The sequence below is a fragment of the Pseudochaenichthys georgianus genome, chromosome 23, assembly GCF_902827115.2.
Source record: "Pseudochaenichthys georgianus chromosome 23, fPseGeo1.2, whole genome shotgun sequence".
NCBI classification, from domain to species: Eukaryota; Metazoa; Chordata; class Actinopteri; order Perciformes; family Channichthyidae; genus Pseudochaenichthys; species Pseudochaenichthys georgianus.
Window position 1 is genome coordinate 16,578,261 of NC_047525.1, and position 23,120 is coordinate 16,601,380.

At 41.9% G+C, this 23,120-nt stretch overlaps 2 protein-coding genes across 3 annotated transcripts in view; one reads left to right on the forward strand and one right to left on the reverse strand.

The window, feature by feature from the left end:
* The window catches only part of cdk17 (cyclin dependent kinase 17), a 36,061-nt gene extending 24,298 nt beyond the window's left edge, over positions 1-11,763 (forward strand). The window contains exons 4-17 of the mRNA XM_034074722.1: positions 1,007-1,140; positions 3,010-3,135; positions 3,943-3,999; positions 4,109-4,223; positions 4,409-4,503; positions 4,820-4,882; positions 5,058-5,181; positions 5,357-5,477; positions 5,793-5,890; positions 5,991-6,096; positions 6,257-6,299; positions 8,398-8,488; positions 8,577-8,654; positions 8,925-11,763. Of these exons, the coding sequence (XP_033930613.1) occupies positions 1,007-1,140; positions 3,010-3,135; positions 3,943-3,999; positions 4,109-4,223; positions 4,409-4,503; positions 4,820-4,882; positions 5,058-5,181; positions 5,357-5,477; positions 5,793-5,890; positions 5,991-6,096; positions 6,257-6,299; positions 8,398-8,488; positions 8,577-8,654; positions 8,925-8,965 (1,292 nt within the window). The 3' untranslated portion in view covers positions 8,966-11,763. The remainder of the gene's footprint in view (positions 1-1,006; positions 1,141-3,009; positions 3,136-3,942; positions 4,000-4,108; positions 4,224-4,408; positions 4,504-4,819; positions 4,883-5,057; positions 5,182-5,356; positions 5,478-5,792; positions 5,891-5,990; positions 6,097-6,256; positions 6,300-8,397; positions 8,489-8,576; positions 8,655-8,924) is intronic.
* Positions 11,764-11,868: 105 nt separating this feature from the next.
* On the reverse strand, positions 11,869-22,820 carry recql (RecQ helicase-like). 2 transcript variants are annotated; one of them, XM_071201828.1, is made up of 16 exons: positions 22,286-22,820; positions 22,104-22,193; positions 20,943-21,167; positions 20,319-20,498; positions 20,118-20,224; positions 19,673-19,871; positions 19,386-19,552; positions 19,212-19,293; positions 18,920-19,068; positions 18,466-18,583; positions 18,249-18,387; positions 18,072-18,163; positions 17,758-17,974; positions 17,538-17,664; positions 16,688-16,826; positions 16,037-16,126 (listed from the first exon to the last, which is right to left on the reverse strand). In XM_071201828.1, exons 2-15 carry the CDS (start codon positions 22,126-22,128, stop codon positions 16,722-16,724), a joined length of 1,932 nt encoding a protein of 643 aa, XP_071057929.1. In that variant the 5' UTR covers positions 22,129-22,193; positions 22,286-22,820; the 3' UTR covers positions 16,037-16,126; positions 16,688-16,721. The 2 variants fall into 2 exon arrangements, with proteins under 2 accessions (XP_033968226.1, XP_071057929.1); XM_034112335.2 differs by lacking the exon at positions 16,688-16,826 and having other exon boundaries at positions 11,869-16,126; positions 22,739-22,804.
* Positions 22,821-23,120: the final 300 nt, after the last annotated feature.

A 23,120-nucleotide genomic window follows, 5' to 3' on the forward strand; every position in this document is an offset into this window, starting at 1 on the left:
GAAGGAAAGCGGGGCGAGAATAAGAAAATGACCACAGAAAGAGGAAATGGATATCACTGTGAGGTTTTAATCTGTTTAAGCTCTTCATGTATCAAAGCAACACAAATTCAAAATGTTAAGGCTCAGGGTGTAGATGGTCATCCTCCAATCAGAAGCGGTTCAATCCCCAGTCCCTCAGTCAACATGTAGATGTATCCCTGGGAAAGATACTTAACCTCAAATACCTCCTGACGGTGTGTGTGTCTGTGTCATTGGGAGCAGGTAGCACCTTGAATGGTAGCCTGGTGAATGCGGAGTTGTATAAATAAAAAGCATTTTGAGGGGGTCGTATATATTATTTTACAGACCAAATGGTGGATGGATTCATTGGAAAATAATTGAATCCATTGTACCGCACATGTGAAATCCACAACCCTTTATTTATACCTATCCAGAGGAAAAGGAAGGCTTCTGTTTCAACACATAAATAGTGAAAATATGGTAAAACAGAGTTGGGATATTACTGAATAAGTCTTCATGGAAAATGTCTCGATTATTATAAACTACCGTACTTTTCAGACTATAAAGCGCACCTGCATATAAGCCGCAGCAGCTAAATTGTCCGTCTGTCTTGCTCTTGTTCTGTCTCTCGGTTCCACTTTTACTTTGGCGCGCTACCTGTCTCACTCTTTTCCGGCCTCCAGCTTTTCCTGCTGGAGCCCGCCGCTTAAAGGTGGCGGGTGCGGACCGGTCATAGAGCCCATAGCGTTAAAGGTGGTTAATTTTACCTGTAAAATTCATAGATTTAGGAGGTTCCCTAGTGGCCGTTAGCTGTACAAAAAATATGGGGGAAAAAGTCGCGGCTTATAGTCCGAAAAGTATGGTACTGTGATTGTAAAGGTGTTACCGTAATATCAGTAAACCAGACAGACTGGTTAGGTCAGATTTGAATGAAAGAGACACCTTAATGCAGATTTGTCCAATATTCCTTTATTTATTATTCATAATCTTTGTCATTGTGTTTTAGATATCGTGCATGAGAACCTGAAGATGGGCTCCGACGGGGAGAGCGACCAGGCGTCAGGGACGTCTTCAGACGAGGTGCAGTCTCCCACCGGCGTCTGTCTGAGGAACCGCATCCACCGGAGGATCTCCATGGAGGTGAGACTATTCATGCACACAGTCACTCAGAACAGCTGACTGCATTCGCCCCTCGGCCTCATGGGAGATCTGAATGTGCCTTTCAAAATCCTGCTGGCATTGAAACACCTGCTCAACTTCAGATCACCAATCATAGTTTCATCTCCTTTGCCCTTATGCCCTTTTTAAACATGTTTAGTATTTGTAGTGAAGTACTAATATATTACACAGATGTTACAGAAGTATCCATACCCTCCTCTTCATCATTTCCATGATGTTTATCATTTCAGGCTATTTATTTTTATTTTTTTAAATAACAGCAGCTGCTTTTTAAATACCCAAAGCGTCTCAGATGATAAATAGACTTCAGGGACCCATGGTACGCTAGACACTTTTACAAGCTCAGCAAATACAATGGGAACATGATAATTAAATAAAACTCCTTATGATTATCAGGTGGCTCACATTCCTGCCACTTTTCTAATTTCAAAGTGGCTTTGGTATGACTATTCAGACACATTCTGGCTGTGAGCCACCATGAATTTCTCAATCATCGGCTATATTGTGTCATACAAACCACCATTATATAAGCTGATAGTGGTCAATAGTGGTGAATCTATTTTCTGCTAATAACAAATGTTAGATTTTGGCTTCACATTGCATGAGTTCCAATCAAATCATCTTCATCCTTATAAATATTGAACCTGAGGGTACTTTGAATAGGCATGAGCGTCCTAACCTTGAGGCTCATGCCCCCTGCTGGCAGAGGATTGACCGTGACATATACAACCATTAAGTCATCCTTATTAATATTGTAAAACAAATATAAATATATATATATATATATATAACAATCTTAGGGGGACCCATCTAGCCTTTAATACCCACATCACCTCCATTATCATAGCCATGTTTGTCCAATAGCTTGATTTGTTGAAAAATTGTAAATTGTACAAATATGTTTGCAATTATGCTAATAACAATAATTTATGATTATTGGAGCCGAATATAGAGTTTAGACATTTCAAATCAAATCAGCTGGACCCAAAGGCTATATTGAAGCGTTTTAACAATGAAATGAATATCAATGAATTCGCCTTTGACAAACTTTTTGATCTATACTTTCAAAACGTTTTTTTACTTGGGTGACAAAGTGCTTCACAAAGAACCTTTAATAAAATAAAATAGAAATGCTGAGAGGACAGACACAATTACATAATGAGAGTTTAATTTAAACCCCTCAGTTGTCATCAAAGCTGTTCTCAGAGCAGCGTTGTCATAAAGGACAAAGCAATGCTGTTTATTTCTGGAGATGCCACGCTTACTCTAACAGATGTGCTCTATTTTTACTCCACTCGTCTTTATTTTTCCCACATCAGATGTTGTCTCATGTTGCTCCTAGAATAGATATGGTCAGACAGTCACCCTCGAAAAGATATGAGCCCAGTGATATTGACAATGACGGCTTGTGTTGTGAGTACAGACTGAGAATAATTTATATTACTATTAATAGACGATCGTTTTGTCTGTACTCCTTATAGAATAGAATAGAATTGGAGGGATGAACCCCCTCTTTAATGAAGGTGAACTGGGACCTCTCCAAGTAGCAGTCCACCCTCCATATTTAGGTCTGTTCGGGGACTTGAACCGCCGACCCTATGACTCACAGTCCAAGCCCCTACTGACTGAGCCACTGTCAGACTACAAACTAAAGAGCCTACAAATGGAAACCAGAACCACTTCCTTTACCAAAGTTTTTTCCTGCTGCCGTCAGATTCTGCAGTCACATGCAGATATCAGCTGTTCATAGCCATCATCACTACAAACATGTTAAATGAAAAGCTAGTTGCAACTCTTTAAAAAAACAAATGTATGTGCGTTTGCTTGTAGGACCTAAACAAGCGACTGTCGCTGCCGGCTGACATCCGAATCCCCGACGGGTATCTGGAGAAGATGCAGCTCAGCAGCCCGCCCTTCGACCAGCCGCTCAGTCGACGCTCCCGCAGAGCCTCGCTGGTCAGTGTGTGTGTGAATCTCTCCCCCTGTACAGGTCACCATGGCAACAAGCCGTGTGTGATGGATGAATCTCGAGTCACAAGTGCTGACCTCTTGTCTTTGGCAAAGTAGTTTAACACACACCCAGCTGTGGTGTGATCAGGCAGTCATGTTGCACACTGTCAGCAACATGGAGGCTTATGTAAATCAGAAGTTTGCAAACAGTGAGACATAGGCTTAAAAAGTAAAGAAATTGGTACTGTTTTTGATTCTCTCTCAAGGGACAAGTTATTTCTGTCGGCCGCTTTGATCCTGCCATACCCTAAAGAAGCTTTTTTTGCCATAGATGATAGAACACGTTTCATGTCTGACACTGTGAGACTCGTGGTTTTCATTTCTAAAAAAAACATGAATCACTACAAATTAGCACTTCCTGTTATTAATTTATCCATGTTTGTGCAGAGTCAGACTACTATCTCTGTGTTACCAAAGAAAATGTCAAATTGGGATAAGTCTCTGGCAAGATTTTGAGTTATAGGACTTTTTTTCCATTGATTCTTTACCAACTCATGTCAAACTGAATCTAAAAAGATGTATTGCATCAATGTGTATTAAAATGTGGCATAGGATTCACAGGGGTGAGATTTCAAAGCAAATGTAGGGGAATTGGAGTAAAGGGTTTTAAAGTACCTCAAATGCCTCTCTGACAGAAAGCCTGGAGCTGATTTTTTTTATATCATCGTTCAACACTCGATAGGCTCAGATTGAGGCCTACAGAACCCAGAATGGGACTTTTAACCTAATCTCTGTCTTGTGTCTTTTCCTCAGTCAGAGATTGGTTTCGGCAAGTTGGAAACGTACATAAAGCTGGACAAACTGGGAGAGGTGAGGAATTCTTTAAATCCCATCTGATGCTTTGAAATAACAAAATATGTTTCACAGCGCTCAATGATCAATGATTCAGGGATGATTGAGAAATATGTGTTGATTTCAGGGAACATACGCGACGGTCTTTAAAGGACGCAGTAAGCTGACGGACAACCTGGTGGCGCTGAAGGAGATCCGGCTGGAGCACGAGGAGGGAGCGCCATGCACCGCCATCAGAGAAGGTGAGCAACAACTGTCCCAATGTACAGCTTTTACCAACTAAATGTATGATATGTTTGTCCTTATAATGATCACAGACTGGAAGTGGACATTCAATTCATCCCACGCAATCAATTTAAAGCCAGAAAACGCAATCAATAACAATTTTCTGTTACTTTCTGTAAACATATTTTTGTTTTCTCTGTAGTGTCGTTACTGAAGGACCTCAAACACGCCAACATCGTGACACTTCATGACATCATCCACACTGAGAAGAGCCTCACACTCGTCTTCGAATATCTGGTAACACTCAGTGTGATTTGTTTTGCCCAACCTCACATATTCCTATTGAGTGCCAAACATCATTACAAATGTTAAGGTCTTTCATTGATGTACTTTACAGGGGTTGAAAAGTCTACACATAGGATATATATAAGTATTAGGAAATGATCTGAAGTGAAACAGAAAGAGAATGTTAAAATTAGCAGAAACAAGAGAAATGTGCTGCATTGGAATTTGCGATGTGTTAGTCAGAAAGGCAAAGTATTTTCAGAAAGAAGAAGATCTCTATCTGTCATGTTGTCTTCTTCCTGTCTCATGGCGTCATCTCTCCTTGTAGGATAAGGACCTGAAGCAGTACATGGACGACTGTGGAAACATAATGAGCATGCACAATGTGAAGGTGAGGACTTATCTTAATTAAGATGGGACTGCATTGTGTTTTAGAAGATGCAATATTTAAAACAAAGTCACTACAGTTAATGGGTTTTTGAGCAGCCCTTTTCAAATGAAATTGCAATTATCCAGTCTATCATAAGAAAGTATATTCACATCAAGTTTTACACATGTTTTTCCAGATCTTCCTGTTCCAGATTTTGCGAGGGCTGTCTTATTGTCACAAGAGGAAAGTTCTCCACAGGGACCTGAAGCCCCAGAACCTGCTCATCAACGAGAAAGGAGAACTCAAACTGGCTGATTTCGGTAAGAGGAACCAGAGCCGAGGCTGATATTTGCTTTCGGGCAGTCAGAAAAGAAAGGGCAAGAGTATTTTTATTCTGTGGAACAGTTTGATTATTCCCAGCTCTGCTTTTCACAGAGGTAATGTTCGTCTCTTGTCATTATAATCCTAATATCCATCTGTTTATGTCTATGGCAGGTCTGGCGAGGGCCAAGTCTGTGCCGACTAAAACCTACTCCAACGAGGTGGTGACTCTCTGGTACCGGCCTCCTGATGTTCTCCTGGGATCCTCTGAGTATTCAACACAGATCGACATGTGGTACGAGCCTTACTAATGCTTAGTAAAGGCATGGCATGTCCATTGATCATTGTGTTAATAAACAAAATAATAGTAATTTTGCTGTAGCCCTTGAAGTGTAAAGCTAAATGATATACCTGTAAACATTTCTGAAAGTCTTAGGAAAGAGATTGGAACTGGAAAGAGTGAATTTGATTGAGTCTTAATTAATAAAAAACTAAATACACACATAATTTCCTTTTATGGTACTTTGGCCCTGCTTTCCGACGTGTAAGGGGAGCGTGCTTTCTAGCATGTCTCATTAAAATAATATAATAAAAGTGTGTGTGTGTGCAGGGGTGTTGGTTGTATATTCTATGAGATGGCAGCAGGTCGGCCCCTGTTCCCCGGCTCCACAGTAGAGGACGAGCTCCACCTCATCTTCAGGTTACTCGGTAAGCATCTCCTGCCAGGCTAAGATCACATTACCAACCTAAAAAACTATTTCAAAACACATGTCATTACCCGTTTACTAAACTGCCTCTGTGACTCCAGGTACACCCACAGAGGACAACTGGCCGGGAATCACCTCCATCGATGAGTTTAAATCCCACAGCTTCCCCAAATACAAACCACAGCCGCTGATCAACAACGCTCCCAGGTACTGCTGCCTGTATGTGGGCATGCACCTGCATTAACATGTTTTTTTAATGGGCTCAGGAAATCATCATTTCATAGTCGGGCCATCCTCTCCCTTTCTCCCATTCGCCCCTACATCCTGTCAGACAGCTAACTGTTGCTCTTCCTTTTGTTTCTTCCAGGCTGGACAGCGAAGGCATCGAGCTGCTGCTCTCTTTTCTCAGAGTGAGTTCTTACATTTCATTTTCTAATCACATATACAGTAAAAGACTCCATAGCAGGAGCTAAAACCACACTAGTTGCTGTCAATAAATCAAGTTTTCATAAAGCATCAAATCACTAATTGAAACCAAACTTCACATTAAAAAGCATTGCCATCAATCAGTCTGTTCTACATAAAGTGTAGGGGGGCGTGAGTTATGAACTATACTATAGCCAACCACCAGGGGGCAATAGAAATGTGTTGCTTAACATTCGGGGGTTTGTCATTGCCAATCCTTATATAAAGTCTATGTTTAGACTTGACCTAAAAGGGAACTTTCGTTCATGCAATACAAAAATGTGACAAAGGATAAATAATCACAAGAAAACAAATACTTTAAACAGTACAACTGATTAACATTATACTCCAAATAGCACTATCAGTGCATTTTTTGTGAACATACAGTGGGGCAAAAAAGTATTTAGTCAGCCGTCAATTGTGCAAGTTCTCCCACTTAAAAAGATGAGGCCTGTAATTTTCATCCTAGGTATACCTCAACTATGAGAGACAGAATGAGAAAAAAAAAATAATAATCCAGAAAATCACATAATCACTGATTTTTAAAGAATTTATTTGCATATTATGGTGGAAAATAAGTATTTGGTCAATAACAAAAGTTCATCTCAATACTTTGTTATATACCCTTTGTTGGCAATGACAGAGGTCAAACGTTTTCTGTAAGTCTTCACAAGCACACTGTTGCTGGTATTTTGGCCCATTCCTCCATGCAGATCTCCTCTAGAGCAGTGATGTTTTGGGGCTGTCGCTGGGCAACACGGACTTTCAACTCCCTCCAAAGATTTTCTATGGGGTTGAGATCTGGAGACTGGCTAGGCCACTCCAGGACCTTGAAATGCTTCTTACGAAGCCACTCCTTCGTTGCCCGGGCGGTGTGTTTGGGATCATTGTCATGCTGAAAGACCCAGCCACGTTTCATCTTCAATGCCCTTGCTGATGGAAGGAGGTTGTCACTCAAAATCTCACGATACATGGCCCCATTCATTCTTTCCTTTTACACGGATCAGTCGTCCTGGTCCCTTTGCAGAAAAGCAGCCCCAAAGCATGATGTTTCCACCCCCATGTTTCACAGTAGGTATGGTGTTCTTTGGATGCAACTCAGCATTCTTTCTCCTCCAAACACGTCGAGTTTTTACCAAAAAGTTCTATTTTGGTTTCATCTGACCATATGACATTCTCCCAATCCTCTTCTGGATCATCTAAATGCTCTCTAGCAAACTTCAGACGGGCCTGGACATGTACTGGCACACATCTGGCACTGCAGGATTTGAGTCCCTGGCGGCGTAGTGTGTTACTGATGGTAGCCTTTGTTACTTTGGTCCCAGCTCTCTGCAGGTCATTGGCTCGGTCCCCCCCCGTGTGGTTCTGGATCTTTGCTCACCGTTCTTGTGATCATTTTGACCCCACGGGGTGAGATCTTGCGTGGAGCCCCAGATCGAGGGAGATTATCAGTGGTCTTGTATGTCTTCCATTTTCTAATAATTGCTCCCACAGTTGATTTCTTCACACCAAGCTGCTTACCTATTGCAGATTCAGTCTTCCCAGCCTGGTGCAAGTCTACAATTTTGTTTCTGGTGTCCTTTGACAGCTCTTTGGTCTTGGCCATAGTGCAGTTTGGAGTGTGACTGTTTGAGGTTGTGGACAGGTGTCTTTTATACTGATAACGAGTTCAAACAGGTGCCATTAATACAGTTAACAAGTGGAGGACTGTTACAGAAAGAAGAAGTTACAGGTCTGTGAGAGCCAGAAATCTTGTTTGTTTGTAGGTGACCAAATACTTATTTTACCGAGGAATTTGTCTTTCCCCCCCATTCTGTCTCTCATAGTTGAAGTGTACCTAGGATGAAAATTACAGGCCTCTCTCATATTTTTAAGTGGGAGAACTTGCACAATTGGTGGCTGACTAAATACTTTTTTGCCCCACTGTACAGTGGGTCCCTGTTGCTAAACTGTTTTAGTTCCTCTTTGTTTATCTGAGTGAATCATTGTTTCTACACACACAGAATTAGCTTGAATGAAAATGGGTGGTTTCTGTCTCCACAGTTTGAATCTAAGAAGAGGATTTCAGCTGAGGAGGCCATGAAACATTCCAACTTCCGGCAGCTCGGGATGAGAGTTCAAACACTGCCTGAGAGTGAGCAAACCGTCAATACCTCTGTCTGAGGCTACTTATCTTCATTGTTTTCCTTTCCTGCTATTAACTGTTCTCCTCTTTGTTGTAGATGTATCAATATTCACTTTAAAAGAAATGGAGCTGCAGAGGGACCCTGGCTACAGGAGCTCCTCATACCCAGAGTCAGGTGGGTGGAGAAAACATTATCAAAGTTAAACCATAAGGAAAGAAAAAAAATCGTTTTACTAAATATGATCATGTGGCAATCCTCAAAATACGGGTAAGATGAGACTGATAAAGGTTGATACAAGATGTTTTAATTCGACAGCAATAATTAACTTGTTACATCTGTGGTGCCTCTTTAAACTGTCTGATGTCTGGCTACTTTTAGCATATTAAACGTAAAGCTAAGGCATTATGGGTATTGTAGTTTAATAGTTTTCCCTTTTTCTTTTAGGTAATAGCAAGATCAACAGGAGGCAGAGCATGCTCTTCTAATGTCAGATGAAGAGGATGTCAAACTTCATGATCCCTTGCCAACAACCTCACGCATGAGCCCACCTCCCCTCGGGTGACCCCTCCTCCCTCTTACCTGCACACACACACACACACACACACACACACACACACACACACACACACACACACACACACACACACACACACACACACACACACACACACACACACACACACACCCCTCAGAGCGAGTGACTCTGGGCTGTATCTGTTTGGAGACTGTGTTTATTTATTAGGAGGGAGTGAGGTGGAGTCTTTTGCTGCTAAACTACTACTGTCTGTATTTAACACACCGTATGTGTGTGTGTACATGATGTAAACTCGAGACGCCATGCACAGTTGAGCAGTCAGAAAGGTTACTTTTGTTCTCTTCTGACTAATATTCTCCGGCTTCGTTTGAGTTAAAATCCCACTGATGTTGACGCTGTGATCCAAGTTGTTGTTCCTGTTCAGTCTCTTCAGATATTTTTATTTATAAATATGTATATTGGACTTTTTTTTCTTTCTTCGAGCTTCCGTGACTGAAATCTACAACATTTCAAAGTTTAAAAGACTTGGTGGGGGATAAAATGCATCTTCTGGATTATTTCTTGACTTTTCTCAAAATCATTTCAGTTGACTATTCTTTTGAAAGCTCCGCAGCCCCCTGGGTTTACACTGAGAGTCAAAAAGCAGACTGTGAGCGGATCGCAGTAACATTTTTAATCTGAGGGTTAAACAAACAAGCACACACACAGACAAACTCGAAGAACAAGAAACCAACTTTTTTTGACCATTCTGGCTCAGCAACGGAAGCTAAACTAAGGAGTAGAGGTCAGTATCAGGTGGGAAGACAAGCCAAAAGGATGGATGCAAGAGGACGAATACTGGCACTGAAAAGGAAGCCATGTGACGTCCCACAGATGAAAAACCCTCACAGAACTGCCAACTTTAGTGCTTTTAAAAAAATGCAAGCAACACTTTGTCCCTCGGCATACATTTGTAGAACTCACTGCAGTAACTCTTTGTGTTTAACTTGGACTTCAGTGTGGTTATTTTGTTTTACTTCAGGGACTTGTGCCTTGACACGGCCGAGTTTACCCAACAGTATTAAGTTGTATTTTGTGTGTGTGAACTTTGACCAATTCTTGTGAAACTACAGAGTCGTTGTGGCATGTTTTTTTCGCAGGGGGTTTGGGGTTTAGGTCTTCAAACTAAATGGTTGTTTTCCACTTGGGGTCGGACCATTGCTCTCTCCAGCATTTGTAGCCTACTAAAGAAAAAAAATATTTAAAATTGAAATGTTTAGATTTAACTGGGTTGAAAGCTGACAGTGAAGCAGGTTGAGAAGTCTCTCTATTCATTGTATTTTTCACTGAAGTGTCTGTTTGTACTCTGCATTCCTGGTTTTTATTTAATTGCAGGGAATATGTCTTATTCCTGCAGACTAATGGAGTTATTGTCACTTCATAGTAGTTAGTCGTTTTTCAGGAACTATTTGATACGTAAATTATTTGATATTTTGTGGTAATAGATTTATTTGCTTTCTTTTAAGAATAAGGTCTGAAGATAAAAGAGTTGGTACAACAAATATAAAGCTAGCAACGTTAGCCTGTTAGCTTAGTTTAGCACAAAGAATAAAACCAGGGCTAGTCAATTTTTTTTTTTTTAAACAAACCAAGGTATTAGTGTAGTTTAAGAGGTTATGTCAGAATGAGTTACTTCAAGAAAGGTAAACTCGTTCCCCGTCTCTAAGTTTTTATGCTAAGCTAACCTAGCTAACTCGCCCCGGCTACATATTTATTGTTGCTACAGACAGGAGTGTTTTTTTTTAATATTTTCATCTAATTTTCGCTAAGAAAGCAAACTCGTCTAATTCCTAAAAATGTCAAACTATTCCTCAGAATATGTGTGGTTGGCATCAAATCCCCTGCAGTAAATAACATCAGGAATGCATGAACAACACAGGTAAAACGTGAAAGTTAGAGGAGGAGGATTTGTGTTACTGTTGTATCTTGGGCTCAACATCAACATGAAAATTATGCATACCAGCCTACTGTCGGTTGAGGAGTGAAGGATCTAATTAGGTAGAACATGCTAGAAAAGTGCTGGACGTATTAATACAATTGGTTTAACTTTGTTATTAACTGAGAGCATTAATGTGTTGGACGTTTTCACAGTTTGCAGCTAAAAATGTAATAATCCTGTAAAAATGCTATTTTTTTTCATTTCAAGGGGGAAATTATGAGCTAATTTGATCAATTAAAACCAACACAACCGAAGATACCATTTAAGGTTTGGATAACACATAATCTAAGTTATTGTGTTAACAGGAAAAGTCTGACATTAATGTACTAAATTGACCCTTTGGAGAAATCATAGCTCACTTTTCTTCCCCTCATATTGCATTTCACGTACAATGTATGTACTCTTTATTCATGCTTAATAAGTTATGACTTACACAACCATAACTAAGAAAAACATCAGGATAAATTATGTTTAACTGCAAACTGTGTTTTTATTATCAGTTTATACGTGAACGACAGTGACATGCACGAAAGGAGATTTCTACAATGGCTTAATATTTATCCTTGTAAAACTGTAAACTTTTTTCAAATGTATGAATGACCTGAATTTATGTGAACATGTTTGAATGTGCACGTATGTGTGTGTGCTCGATGCATGGAATTCTACTTCTGTAATACTGAGCCACCATGAAGTTTGTGTGTGTGACCCCTTTTTACTGGAACTATTTATTTCTCATAACCATCGAAAGTAAATGTAATCTGTTTCATAAACGGTCTGCAGTAATTGTTATGTAAGTGGTGGAAGGTATACAAGAAGGCATACAGTCTCTTTTAATTTTTCATATTTATCTTTAATTATCATTCCAATACACATTATTTTTACAACATTGGCCATCTGGACAAACCCCAGCAGAATGTGGTTTCCACATCTAAACAAATGTGCAAGAAGCAAGATAAGCTGCAGGCTTTGGTCCTGGTATGTCCAACATCACAAGCGTAGAACTGTCTGTGCTACTGGTGAAAGTCATGAATGTCAGGGAACAAGTTGTGGTCGTAAAACAAATCCGACAGGCAAGTCTTTCGCTCAGGTCATGCTGAGATAGTCATTGTCAGGGCCGCCCCAAGCGACATTGTGAGGTGAGCCCCCCCCCCCCAACCGACAGGAGTGAACAAAAAAATGTTTTGGTAACAAAGTAGGCTACTTTGCAAATATAATTCCTGTTTATTATTATCAACACTTTTTTATGCAGTGAGGTAAATGGTTGTGCATGTATGTCGTATGCGCTTACAGGTGAATACGTCTGCATTTCCTGCCAAATACTAGCCTCAAAAAGATTAAAATATAATTAATGCAAATATACAACTTCTAATAATCATAATCAATTCAATAATATAAATATTATTTTATTATAATATAGTTGTATAGTCAAGACAAGACATGCTCAAAAACTGATATTTCTTAAATCTGTGTTCAAACGTAGTTCCCTCTGTCAGCAATGTATCAACAACTACACACATATTTATCAGTATTTCTCTGTGTTGTGGTTGACATGATGATGACTGTTAGGAGTTAAGGGGAGAGGCTGAGCATCACCATGAAATGTGCAAATTGACATACAAATATATGGGGGAAACATGCTCCATGTTTTTTAGGCTGTAAACTTTAACTGTTATGTAAGCCAACTAGACAGACAGTGTATCACTCTTCCTCCTGTACATTGGCAGATAAAAGGCATCACATACTTGAATGAATGGTAAATAAAGAATGCTGGAAATAACTGCATCTCCATTAGCCTATATGCTCTGATGTTTTAATATGGCAATTGGCAATTTGACTTATACAACATTCTCAAGTTGTACATTTGACAACAACCCACCTTCGAGTGATGCTCTAGTTTCTTCAAGTTTTTTTTTTTTCCCTCTAACTTGCGCCGGACTGAAACTGTCTTTTCACCGACATCTCTTCACCTGCACTAGTGGCCGTATCAAAGCCGTGATTGGTCAGATGTCGATTCATTGCAACGGTGTCGGGTTACAGGCGTGCTTCCCTTGTCACCTCTCACTCTCGCGTGTCAGCCGGGGGTGCGAGGAGAACTGAGCGGAGAACTGCGCACAGCAGCTGAGGCCCTCTGGGCGGGCCCCCCTGCGCAAGGCGGGGCCCCATGCAGCCTGCGTGATTGGCCTGTAGGGAGGGGCGGCCCTGGTCATTGTCATTTGTAAACTGACCCAATAAGCGCATTCACACCGCAGTACTTGTCCCACAAAGGTTCATGAGAACTTAGTTCATGAGAACTAAAGAGTTCTCATGAACTAAGTACAGATAACGTTCACACCGGAATAAGTCCCTGGGGGTGGATTAGGCAAATGAAGCCGCTGACGTCACTTCTTCTTCTTCTGCTTTGGGTTTACTGGCAGTCCGCAAACAACTTCACGGCGTAGACTGCCGCCCAAAGTCCCCGGCCGGAAGTCCCCGGAGTTGGGGACTGGCTTCAGTAGAAGCTGAGTCCCAGCAGCTTCTACTGAAGCCTTCCGAGTAAATCGCCAGAACGCCGACACCTCCTCATCTCCACCGCTCCCATGTTTTCTTTTGTGTTGCCATAAGTTAGTCTCTCTGCATTTCTGCGCTGGGCTAATGCTATTAATGCTAATGCGAGGATAATAAAATGGCGGCTTTACAAAACTTTTTGGGAGTTTTACGGGGCGTGGTTTGCAATCCGCCCAGCCAATCAGACATAAGAACCTTTTTCTCCCACGAAAGTCCCTGCTCTCTAGTGCGGCTTTCACACCAGCGCTTTTCCCTTTCTAGCTCCGAGCGGGAGCTTTTCTGATTCAGCTCCGGTTTCCCTATTCAACTCCCGCTCTGTTCACACCGCCCACTCGCGCCCCAGAGCTGCCCCTGCTGCGTCATGACGTCACCGTTTACATCGCTGATTTGCTCCCCAACGGCAGCCACAACAACGGGGAACTGCGTTGGGTCGATGATCGTGTTGCTTTTAATCACACGAAGCCAGAATAAATTGAATAACGACTTCTCCAACCTTATACTTTGCTCCAAAGTGCCGTGGTTCATTGTTTATTAATGTGTTTCTGCAGCATTTACCGACCGCTGCAGTGCTGCTCTTCCACAGGAGTTTATTCTCCCGTTAGCTCACACTGCAGCGGCCGCTCTAAAGTATTCACTGTCCGACTCACACAAGCAGCTGATGCATATCCCCAGTTCCCCTTAACCTAAGAAGTGAATGTGTGTCAGTCTGAATTGACGCTGTTTGGTATCACAACGCTGTTATGAAAGTTTCTCTGGTATAAAACGGGTGATGTTAGCATAGCAACCGAAGCTAAACTGACTACTTGCATCCGATAGCTGCAATAATACAAAACAACACGTCTGCCTCTCTCCACAATGATCGATAACAGTGAATGGATGGTCAAAGTAAGGTACAAATAAACAGAATCACACGAAGCCTGGTTAGTGTTGCCTGACTTTATAAAGTGTGTTTATAAGCACTACTGCTTGTAGGCAGGCATAACAGTCGACCCATGTTCAGGGGAGGTGGGTTTAGTTTCCTGCACGCCTCGACGTAAGAGAGACGTAAGCGACGCCACCTCTTAGCTCCGAAGCTCTTCTAGACCGACAATTTTTTGGAGCTGGAAGTGAACCCGATTCCGGAGCTAAGAGCCGGCGCTGCTGCGGTGTGAACAGGAAAAACCGGCGCTTTTCAGGCTCCAGCTCCGAGCCGGAGCTGAAAAAGCGCTGGTGTGAAAGGGGCATAGCAGGGACTGAAAAGGGGGTAAAAAGGTTCTCATGAACTCATTTTAGTACCGGCTCTTTTTGGTGTGAATGCGACAAAAGAGTTCTCATGAACCTTTGTGGGAAAAGTACTGCGGTGTGAATGCGCCTTGGGTTTTTATGATATTATGTAGTCTGAAACCTGCATACCAATAATGCCAATAATAGTGTGTCGTTATTTAATTTAAAATGAAATGTTTTATGGAGAACCAGCAGCATACTGTAATGTAGCAGAAACATAGCACAACAAAAAATACCTTTCAGTTTCAGTCATTTGTTGGTTTCCCGTTGACTGAACTGCATATATTTCAAATAATTCCAATTCCCTTTTATCTCCCACTTTGATTAATTATTAAATTGGTAGATTTTCTTATAACAAAGCTGAAAAAGTACAGCTTTAATTCAGTATCAGATTATTTAGAAGATATTCATCAATTGGCAACTGAGCAGTTGAGGTATGAAATATGGAAAATGTCTTTGAACCTATAAAGGACATTTAAAGGCAGAGGCACTTATTGTTGTATCACAGCCACTTTCAAATAATTTCTAAAGCAAACGTTTTGTGTGTAGAAAAAAAACTAACTTTTAGGTGATGATTTGTAATCATCCTAATACTACCAGGTTAGTTCTGTCATACTACCACCAGGTGGCTCTAAAGTCACACTCATTCATAGTGGCTTATTTGACTGTGACAGCAAATACAAGCTTTCTCTCTAAGTGCAGTCGACTGAACTTCAAACTGTGATGTCATCGGTGCACCAGTTTCCTCCTGCCGCTGACCCGTGTCCACAGGCTGCGGGCCGTCTGAGCGATGGTCCCCCCTCGGGGAAGGCGGAGGCTCCGAAGCGGCTCCCTGATGCACGCCAGCACTCCTGGCTCGGAATCTTGCCCCAGGTACTCATGTGAAACGTAGTTTATCCTCCTAAGCTGTTTGCTGTAGTAGTTCCTCAGGTCACAGAGCTCTTCAGCTGCGGTGTCAGAGATGAAGGAGGCATGGGATGGAGAGCCGGGGATAGGTTTGGTGGCAGTGTCTCCAGCTGGGGATGGAGAATCTTCAGCTGCTGCTTTTTGGTGGGGTTTCCTCCTCACTCTCTGAGGGGTGGTGGATTTACATTTGGAGGGTTTAACTGGAGTTTTCTGACCGTCACTGTTAACGACAATGTTTATTTCAACCTCAATTTCACGTTGAGGCATGATGGACATGTCCTTTTCTTCCTCTCGCAGGTCATGTTTCCTGGACAGGTTGCTCTGTTCTTTAAATAGTTTCTGTTTGGGTGGGGTGGTACAGCTGTTGCCCACAACAATGGGGTCAAAGATCACATCCATCTCCTCGTTGGCTGATATGTCCTGTAAACAATATGGAACACTAAGGTCAGTGTACAACAGTGGCCAGTTCAGTCACCATAATATTCATTATTTAATGTCCTTTTAGAGTTTTATTCAATTAATACAAGTATTGTACCATCAACAAGAGGAATATATCATGTAATTTAGCCCACCTCTCCATTTAGTCAGTGAAAATATAATATTATGTTAGACCCCCGTGCGATGAAATGTTAGACAGTTAGTGGATGCTACATTCCAGGTATGAGCATTAACACCGGAGATTATGGGTAATAGGCTTGGGCGACGTATAAGTTCTACAACGGTCCGAGTAAGATATAGAATAGAATAGAAAGCCTTTATTATTGCCTAGTGGGTCATAGGGCTTTCACACAATTCTAAATACTATTTGCAAATAAAAATAAGATATTATTTATATAAGATAGAAGACCTGCCCAATCACATTTTGGGGGTTGAGGTCCCAATAGTGTCCTTTTATCGCCCAAGCCTGCTGGTTAGTAACAGTGAGATGATACCATGCCAACAGAAGCAGTTGTTAACAGAGTGAAGAATGATGGACTGTACTTTGTCAGCTTGTCTTCTGGACAGGGTGGGGGGGTTAAGGTAGGTCTGTCTTGACTTTCTTGGACACAGGGGCATCTCCAGCACTTTGAACTGATCTCTTTCCCTCTTTGGCTTGGCCCTTGCCACTCACAGCTTTTACCTGCAGGTCATTAACAACAGTCTTTACCTGAGATGATTAACATGGAGTGGACTGAGGAACACTAGAGGGGAGGACACTACAGTCTGAACACAAACAACGGAAGCCTCCTTGTATCCCAGAGGCCCTTTTTGTACTCTTTCAGGTAATTTTGTATACATCTCTCTCTAAAATGCAGAACGGTCTGGAGGTTAAAATGGTATTCAACATAGGAAATCGCTCATATCTCCCCCAAGCTTTGAAGGCGTAATAAGCTGTTAGCAGTGGCAATGACATGGTGGTTAAATAGAAAAGCTCTAGAGTCTCGGGAAACTACTATGCTTATTTCTTCAGGTTCATATTTGTTTTATGCGCCTCTACTGTGATGCGGTGTCTGTGATTCTCTAAACTTAAACACATACTGTGAAAGACACCATTTAAAAAGGATGTAATGCTCATACATTTTTGTAACCTATTCTAAACAAAGAGACTTTTTTTTTTTAAATACCACTTTGAGCTGTTTTAAGAACACAAGGGCATAACTGTAGAAGTCTTACAAACTTACTTAGTGCAATCTAAAGTGAAAGAAATGTGGAAAAGGTTCAGTATTATCTGGTTAAAAAATCTAAACAAACTACCTACAGCAGTTAAAACAATTGAAGAGTATGATGCTCTACCATACTACACAGTGGGAAAGCTGCTTTGTGATTGATCACTGCGGCAGCATTTACTCACGGCAGATCCACTCCCTGTCGTCCTCATGTTCATCTTGAGTGTGTGTGTTTCGACCTTCAGCAGAGGAGCTTTGCGACCCAACTTCAAGTAGAAGTAGGTGGTGTACGGAGTGAAGCTGAAATCCTCTCTGAAGTCCACAGACAGAATTACTTACTTGACTAAACGGTCTCAAAACATGTTCTCGTCAACATATTTATAGCATACTATTTTATTTTCTTACCTGAGGTATCCCTGCAGCAACAGCCGCACTATCACAGCTTCAGCCTGCAGCCGAGGCAGAGTGGTGGTCTGGATCATCTTCCTGCGCTTGGCTGGTCCCTTCCCTATCCACGTCTCCACCACCTTCAGAGGAGTCTGCTTCTCATCCATTGACGTCGCTATTTCCACGATTTGCACCACCTGCTTGGCATGCTCGGTGATGTCCACTGTGGTGTAATCTACAGGGAACAAAGGTCAGATTATGACCAATTCAAAAGAGAGAAAAGGGCTTTTTTACATCTCTAAAGAACACATAAAACATGAAGACATTAGCACCTTTTGCATGGTGGCAAGTATCACACATCTGGTTGCATCCTTCATCGTCCCAAATCTCATCGAAATGAACGGCCATGAGAGAGCGCCGACACCTTCACACAGCAAACATGCATTCAAGTCATTGTGCGTAAGCTGTCGATCACACTATAAAAAGTACTGTGTGTTTTGGCGCGCTACCTGTCGACATTCTGGCAGTAGTCGACCATCTGCAGGAGCTTCTTCTGACCAACGTTCTCCATCACCACCATGGTGCTGATCCTGAAGATGTCAGAGAAGCCAAAGTACACGATGCAGTCTGCTTGGCGGTCGTCCCGGCCTGGAGACACACAGATTGAAATGTTGAGATACCAGAGGAGAAGGAACAAGTACTCTCTCTGGATAGAATGGTGTGTACCTGCGCGTCCACTCTCTTGGTAGTAGTTCTCGATGGACTTGCTGATGGTGTGGTGGATGACAAACCGTACGTCAGGCTTGTCAATGCCCATGCCAAACGCCACTGTGGCCACCACCACCTAGAAAGGCCAAAGCAATCGCATAACAGGAGTGGAAAAATGTGAAAAGCGTCAACTCGAGGGAGAAATTTGCGTCGTTTCGCTTCCCAACATATCTGGGACCACAACATGTCCAAAGCAGCAAAAGTGGTTACTTGGGTCATGGTTGATGAAAAGTTGTTGGTATCTACGTGGAGGTTATTTCCCCCCCCAATCTGTGAGTGTTAAGCGAGTGACACAAGGCTAAAATGTGGCTCACGTTCAGTGTAACCATGCATGCGCCAAGCAAATCATGGCTTGATTTAATTAAACAAAAAAAACACCCAACGAAAAGAAATACAGGTAGGTGTGTCATACCTGGATTTTGTTGGCGGTCCATTTGCGGTGAATGCGGGATTTATCTGCGGGCTCCATGTGAGAATGGTAGGGAAAAGCTATGATGTCGCTCTTCTGGAGTTCAGACGACACCGACTCTGCATCCTTCTGAGAGAACACGTACACGATTCCTGTGGAGCACCAATACAAAAAACATATAAAGCCTTATTGCTGTGTATGTGAATAAATATACATCTTAATCCCTCTGTAGAACATATAAGCCTCAATGTGATGCATTAGATACGTTTTAACGAGTCTTAATAGGCAGCAGTACCTGACTGATCCTTGTATTTGCTCTTGATCAGAGCAGCGATGTCACTTATTGATGCCTCATGGTTAGAATCTTTAATACGGACCTGAGGAACGAGCAAACTGTAAGTGTCACTGCAGCATTTTCAATGTTTTTAAAGGGTCTGATAGTTGTGTTAAGAGCTGCCATGGGTCCCACCTCGTAGTAGAGATTGGTCCGGTTGAAGGATGCGGTCAGTGTGATGGTCTTTGGCACACACAGGATCTTCTCACAGTCCTTGAGGACGCTGCTGGTCGCTGTGGCTGTGAGTCCGAGTAGTGGCACTTTGGGGAACTGTCTCTTTAAAATGCCCAGCAGTTTATAATCTGCACAGACAAACACAACATAATAATAAATACATATTGTAGACGTTGAGAGAAACAAACTTTGTGTCATTCAGCTTACTAAATTAGCCTTGGAATGATTATATCCCCTCCTCCTCTCACCTGTTCTGAAGTCGTGTCCCCATTGGCTGCAGCAGTGCACCTCGTCCACAGCGATACGACTCAGCAGGTTTGCGTTGTAGGCTTTCTCCAATCGAGACATGAGCAGCTTGCTCTTGGCAATCTTCTCTGGAGTCACGTACAGCAGCTTGAAAGGGGCCTTCGGATCCGTCATTCCAGCCATGACGCTCTTGGCGTGCTCCTAAAAAAAAAAATGGTTATACATTTTGCTTTTTCATTTTTTTTAGATTGCGAGTTATAGATTTTACTCCACCAAAAAATATTGTCCTTCGAAATGCCCTCTAATACTAATAATAAAAGCATTGGCCTCCAACAGGGGGTCCTCAATGTCATTTTTTAATGGAAATCCTTTTTCAGCTTTCAGGAAGATTAGTTAAGGAAGAGATCAACAGACTGAAGTGTGAGGTAAAATACAACCATCTGTTACCTTGCTACTGGACGCATTTAGCATGACTGCTGCCACATCGATGGACTTCAGGTACATGATCTGGTCCTCCATTAGGGACAGCAGGGGGGTGACAACCAGTGTAAAACCTGACACAAACATACATGTGATAGGAAACCAATTTCAGAGTCAATAAGCAACATAATGATCTCATATGTGTGTCTCATGTGTGTGTCTCGGTACCGTTGGAGCTGACTGCTGGCAGCTGGTAGCAGAGGCTCTTCCCTCTCCCTGTGGGCATCACCAGGAACAGATCTTTGCCCGACAGAGTGAGGTTCATGGCCCTCAGCTGCAGTGGTCTGAACGTGGAGAGATGGAACGTGTCCTTCAGGTGCTGCTCCAAATTTTCAGACCATGGAAAATCTACCAAACATTAAAGGTCACCTATTATGCAAAATCCACTTTTTCATGTCTTTTATACATCAACATATGTCCCCTCTGCGTAAAGAGATTCTGAAAGTTTCAGGAAAAAAGATTCTCTCTCTTTTTGTCCTGATCCATTTATATAAAAACCTGTCTGAAAATGAGCTGATCAGATTTTGGCCACTTTATGATGTCATAACGATTTTTTGGCTTGTGTAACCGTTAGCCAATCACCAACCAAGGTAATCAGCTCAGCTCAGTAATCAGAGGGGATTATGGGATGCTACAATGGGTGATCTGTTTGGTGTTTCAGCCAAACACTTTTTTTTTTGTATATATCTGAGACCTATAATATATTGATGAAAACCAGTATAATAGGGGAAAAGAGAAAGTCAACCCACTGCCTTATGGAATCTGAATTGTATAGCAATGTGTGTAGAGTACCTGTGCCGTCATATAGCAGCATCTCCTGCTTGCTGATAACAGGAGTGGCTCCAGATGACTTTGAGGAAGACGATGATGGCTGTGCGGTATCACAGGCCTCCTCCAGCTCCTGCAGCAGGGCATTTTTCCGTTCATTCAGCTCAGCTTGCTTCTCCTGGAGATCGGAGATCTGCAGCTCCACCAACTCCAGCTCTGACTCCACAGAGTCCAGCTCCTGCTGCACGTCTAAAAAGGTACAAACACACCAGGAAAACAGCGGATGAGTTGCGTTAGAGCCAGTATTTTGTTCTTATAAGAAAGGCCACCTAATCGTGACGTCTGTAGTCAACTGAGTGTTAAAGACTACAATTCCCACTGCGCCTCTTCTAAAGTGACAGTGATGGGCAACCTGTTAGAAAGACACTGTCGAGGCACAATTTGTAACCAATCAACCACCATTTAACAAGCCTTAAGAAAGAATACCTAGGTTGTTTGTTATTTTATTGGAGTTTTGCATCTTTGTTTTGACTATTGTATTTTTGTTGCATGTGTAAAAAGTTTGTTATTTTATTTTGAGCATTGCACAACATCATCCCATCATCGGAGGCCAAGCAACTCATCAACTGTAAGTAACACAAATATAAAGGAAAGAAAACGAGTTACAAATGTCTATTTAAGGCTTGATAGAAATAAGGAAGGAAGCCACGACAAGTTGTAAGTATGAATGGAAACAAGATAGTTGCAAAAGATGCAAATGCGGTCTATTTACTGGGGCTATTTTTCTGAAACAGGATCAAAACGTACAGAGATTGTTTATGTTTTAAAACAACATATAGGTGTGGATGCCTCAGTAGTGTTATCCTGATGGTGTGAAGAGGGAGGTGTCTGTCAGGTCTCACACATGAACAGGTACCAGTCCTCTGAGGATCACACCTCCACAGCTAATGATCTCATTTCAATCTCTCTGTCCCTCCCCCAGCGTCCCTTCAGAGGCAGGGTGTTGTCTTTGCGGGCCCCGTGAAACCACGACATCTCATGCAAAAACAACGGCAGGATTACCAAAGGAACCGTGTGCGGGTTTACATCTTAGCACTGTTTAGTCTGAGGTTCGGCAAATGTTCATGCATATAAAACGGATGCAAAAAAGTTGCATAAAACCTCCATCGTCTGTTTCTGACCTACCATTAGTTCCTCCACCACAATCCATATTTGGCAGACTGATATTGCTCAGGAAGGAGCCAACCAGACTGTCAGAGTTCTTGAAAGGATTCCCTGTAAGACAGACATATTCAACAAAAACATCAGTTTTCAAATTCACTTTTTATTAATGTTTCTGAATGAGCCATACTCTGGGTACTACTAACCATTTAGCAATGTTCTGATGGCACCTTGACTCTCGTTGAAGGATCGTGTGAATTAATATCCCACTACTAATGGAAGTTAGATATAATATTGGTGAGATTTTAAAAAGCTATTATGGCCGTCATCAAGTGAAACATTGACATGCTATGTATTTACCACTGCCAGTTCACCTAAGAAGGCAGTTTAACCTGAACAAAAATAACCAAAGTTACATCTATTTACTCAATATTTACGTTAGCTAGTTAGTTAAAATGCACCTGGTGCATCCAACTTAGCTGTTTAATGGTAATTGTACCCTCACAGCGACATTAGAGCATCCTGTTTAATCGACTTCAACTCTCCTGCACCTGCCAGCTTCTCCGGATAACTAAATAAAGCTTTGCTACTTTCAACATTAGCTCATTTCATACGTCTGGGATAAGCAATTTAAAAAGCAAAAAGTACGGATGACTAACCATTCAGCAACTTCCATTCATGGGTGTATAAGAGCCTTCTTGTTGGTGAATCAACTTTACGGTTGCTATAGCAGACCGCCTTTAGAAAGTCTTCTTCTTCTCTCGATTTAATGGCAGATCGCACAGACCTTAAAGTGCATACCGCCACCTAGTGTACAAGAGTGTGCAGTGCATCATCATGTAATTTTCTTCATGGATGTGTAGAATCTACAGATCAATAATATAACCTCTTTTAGATTATCCTTACTTAAAGGTGGGGTATGTCTTTTGGGAGAAACCAGCTCGAGTGCGCTAGAATTTGAAAATACACAGCCGGAACAAATCTGCCACTTCCTTACAGAGCCCTTCCTCCAACACACACGAACGCGCACATGACCGATGA

Coding starts and splice junctions, on each gene's coding strand:
- recql (XM_034112335.2), bottom strand. CDS start 22,128: ATGGATTGTGGTGGAGGAACTAATG. Junction 20,499..20,942: donor GCTGCTATATGACGGCACAG/GTACTCTACACA, acceptor AATGTTTGGTAG/ATTTTCCATGGTCTGAAAAT. Junction 19,294..19,385: donor GGACCAATCTCTACTACGAG/GTGGGACCCATG, acceptor CTCGTTCCTCAG/GTCCGTATTAAAGATTCTAA.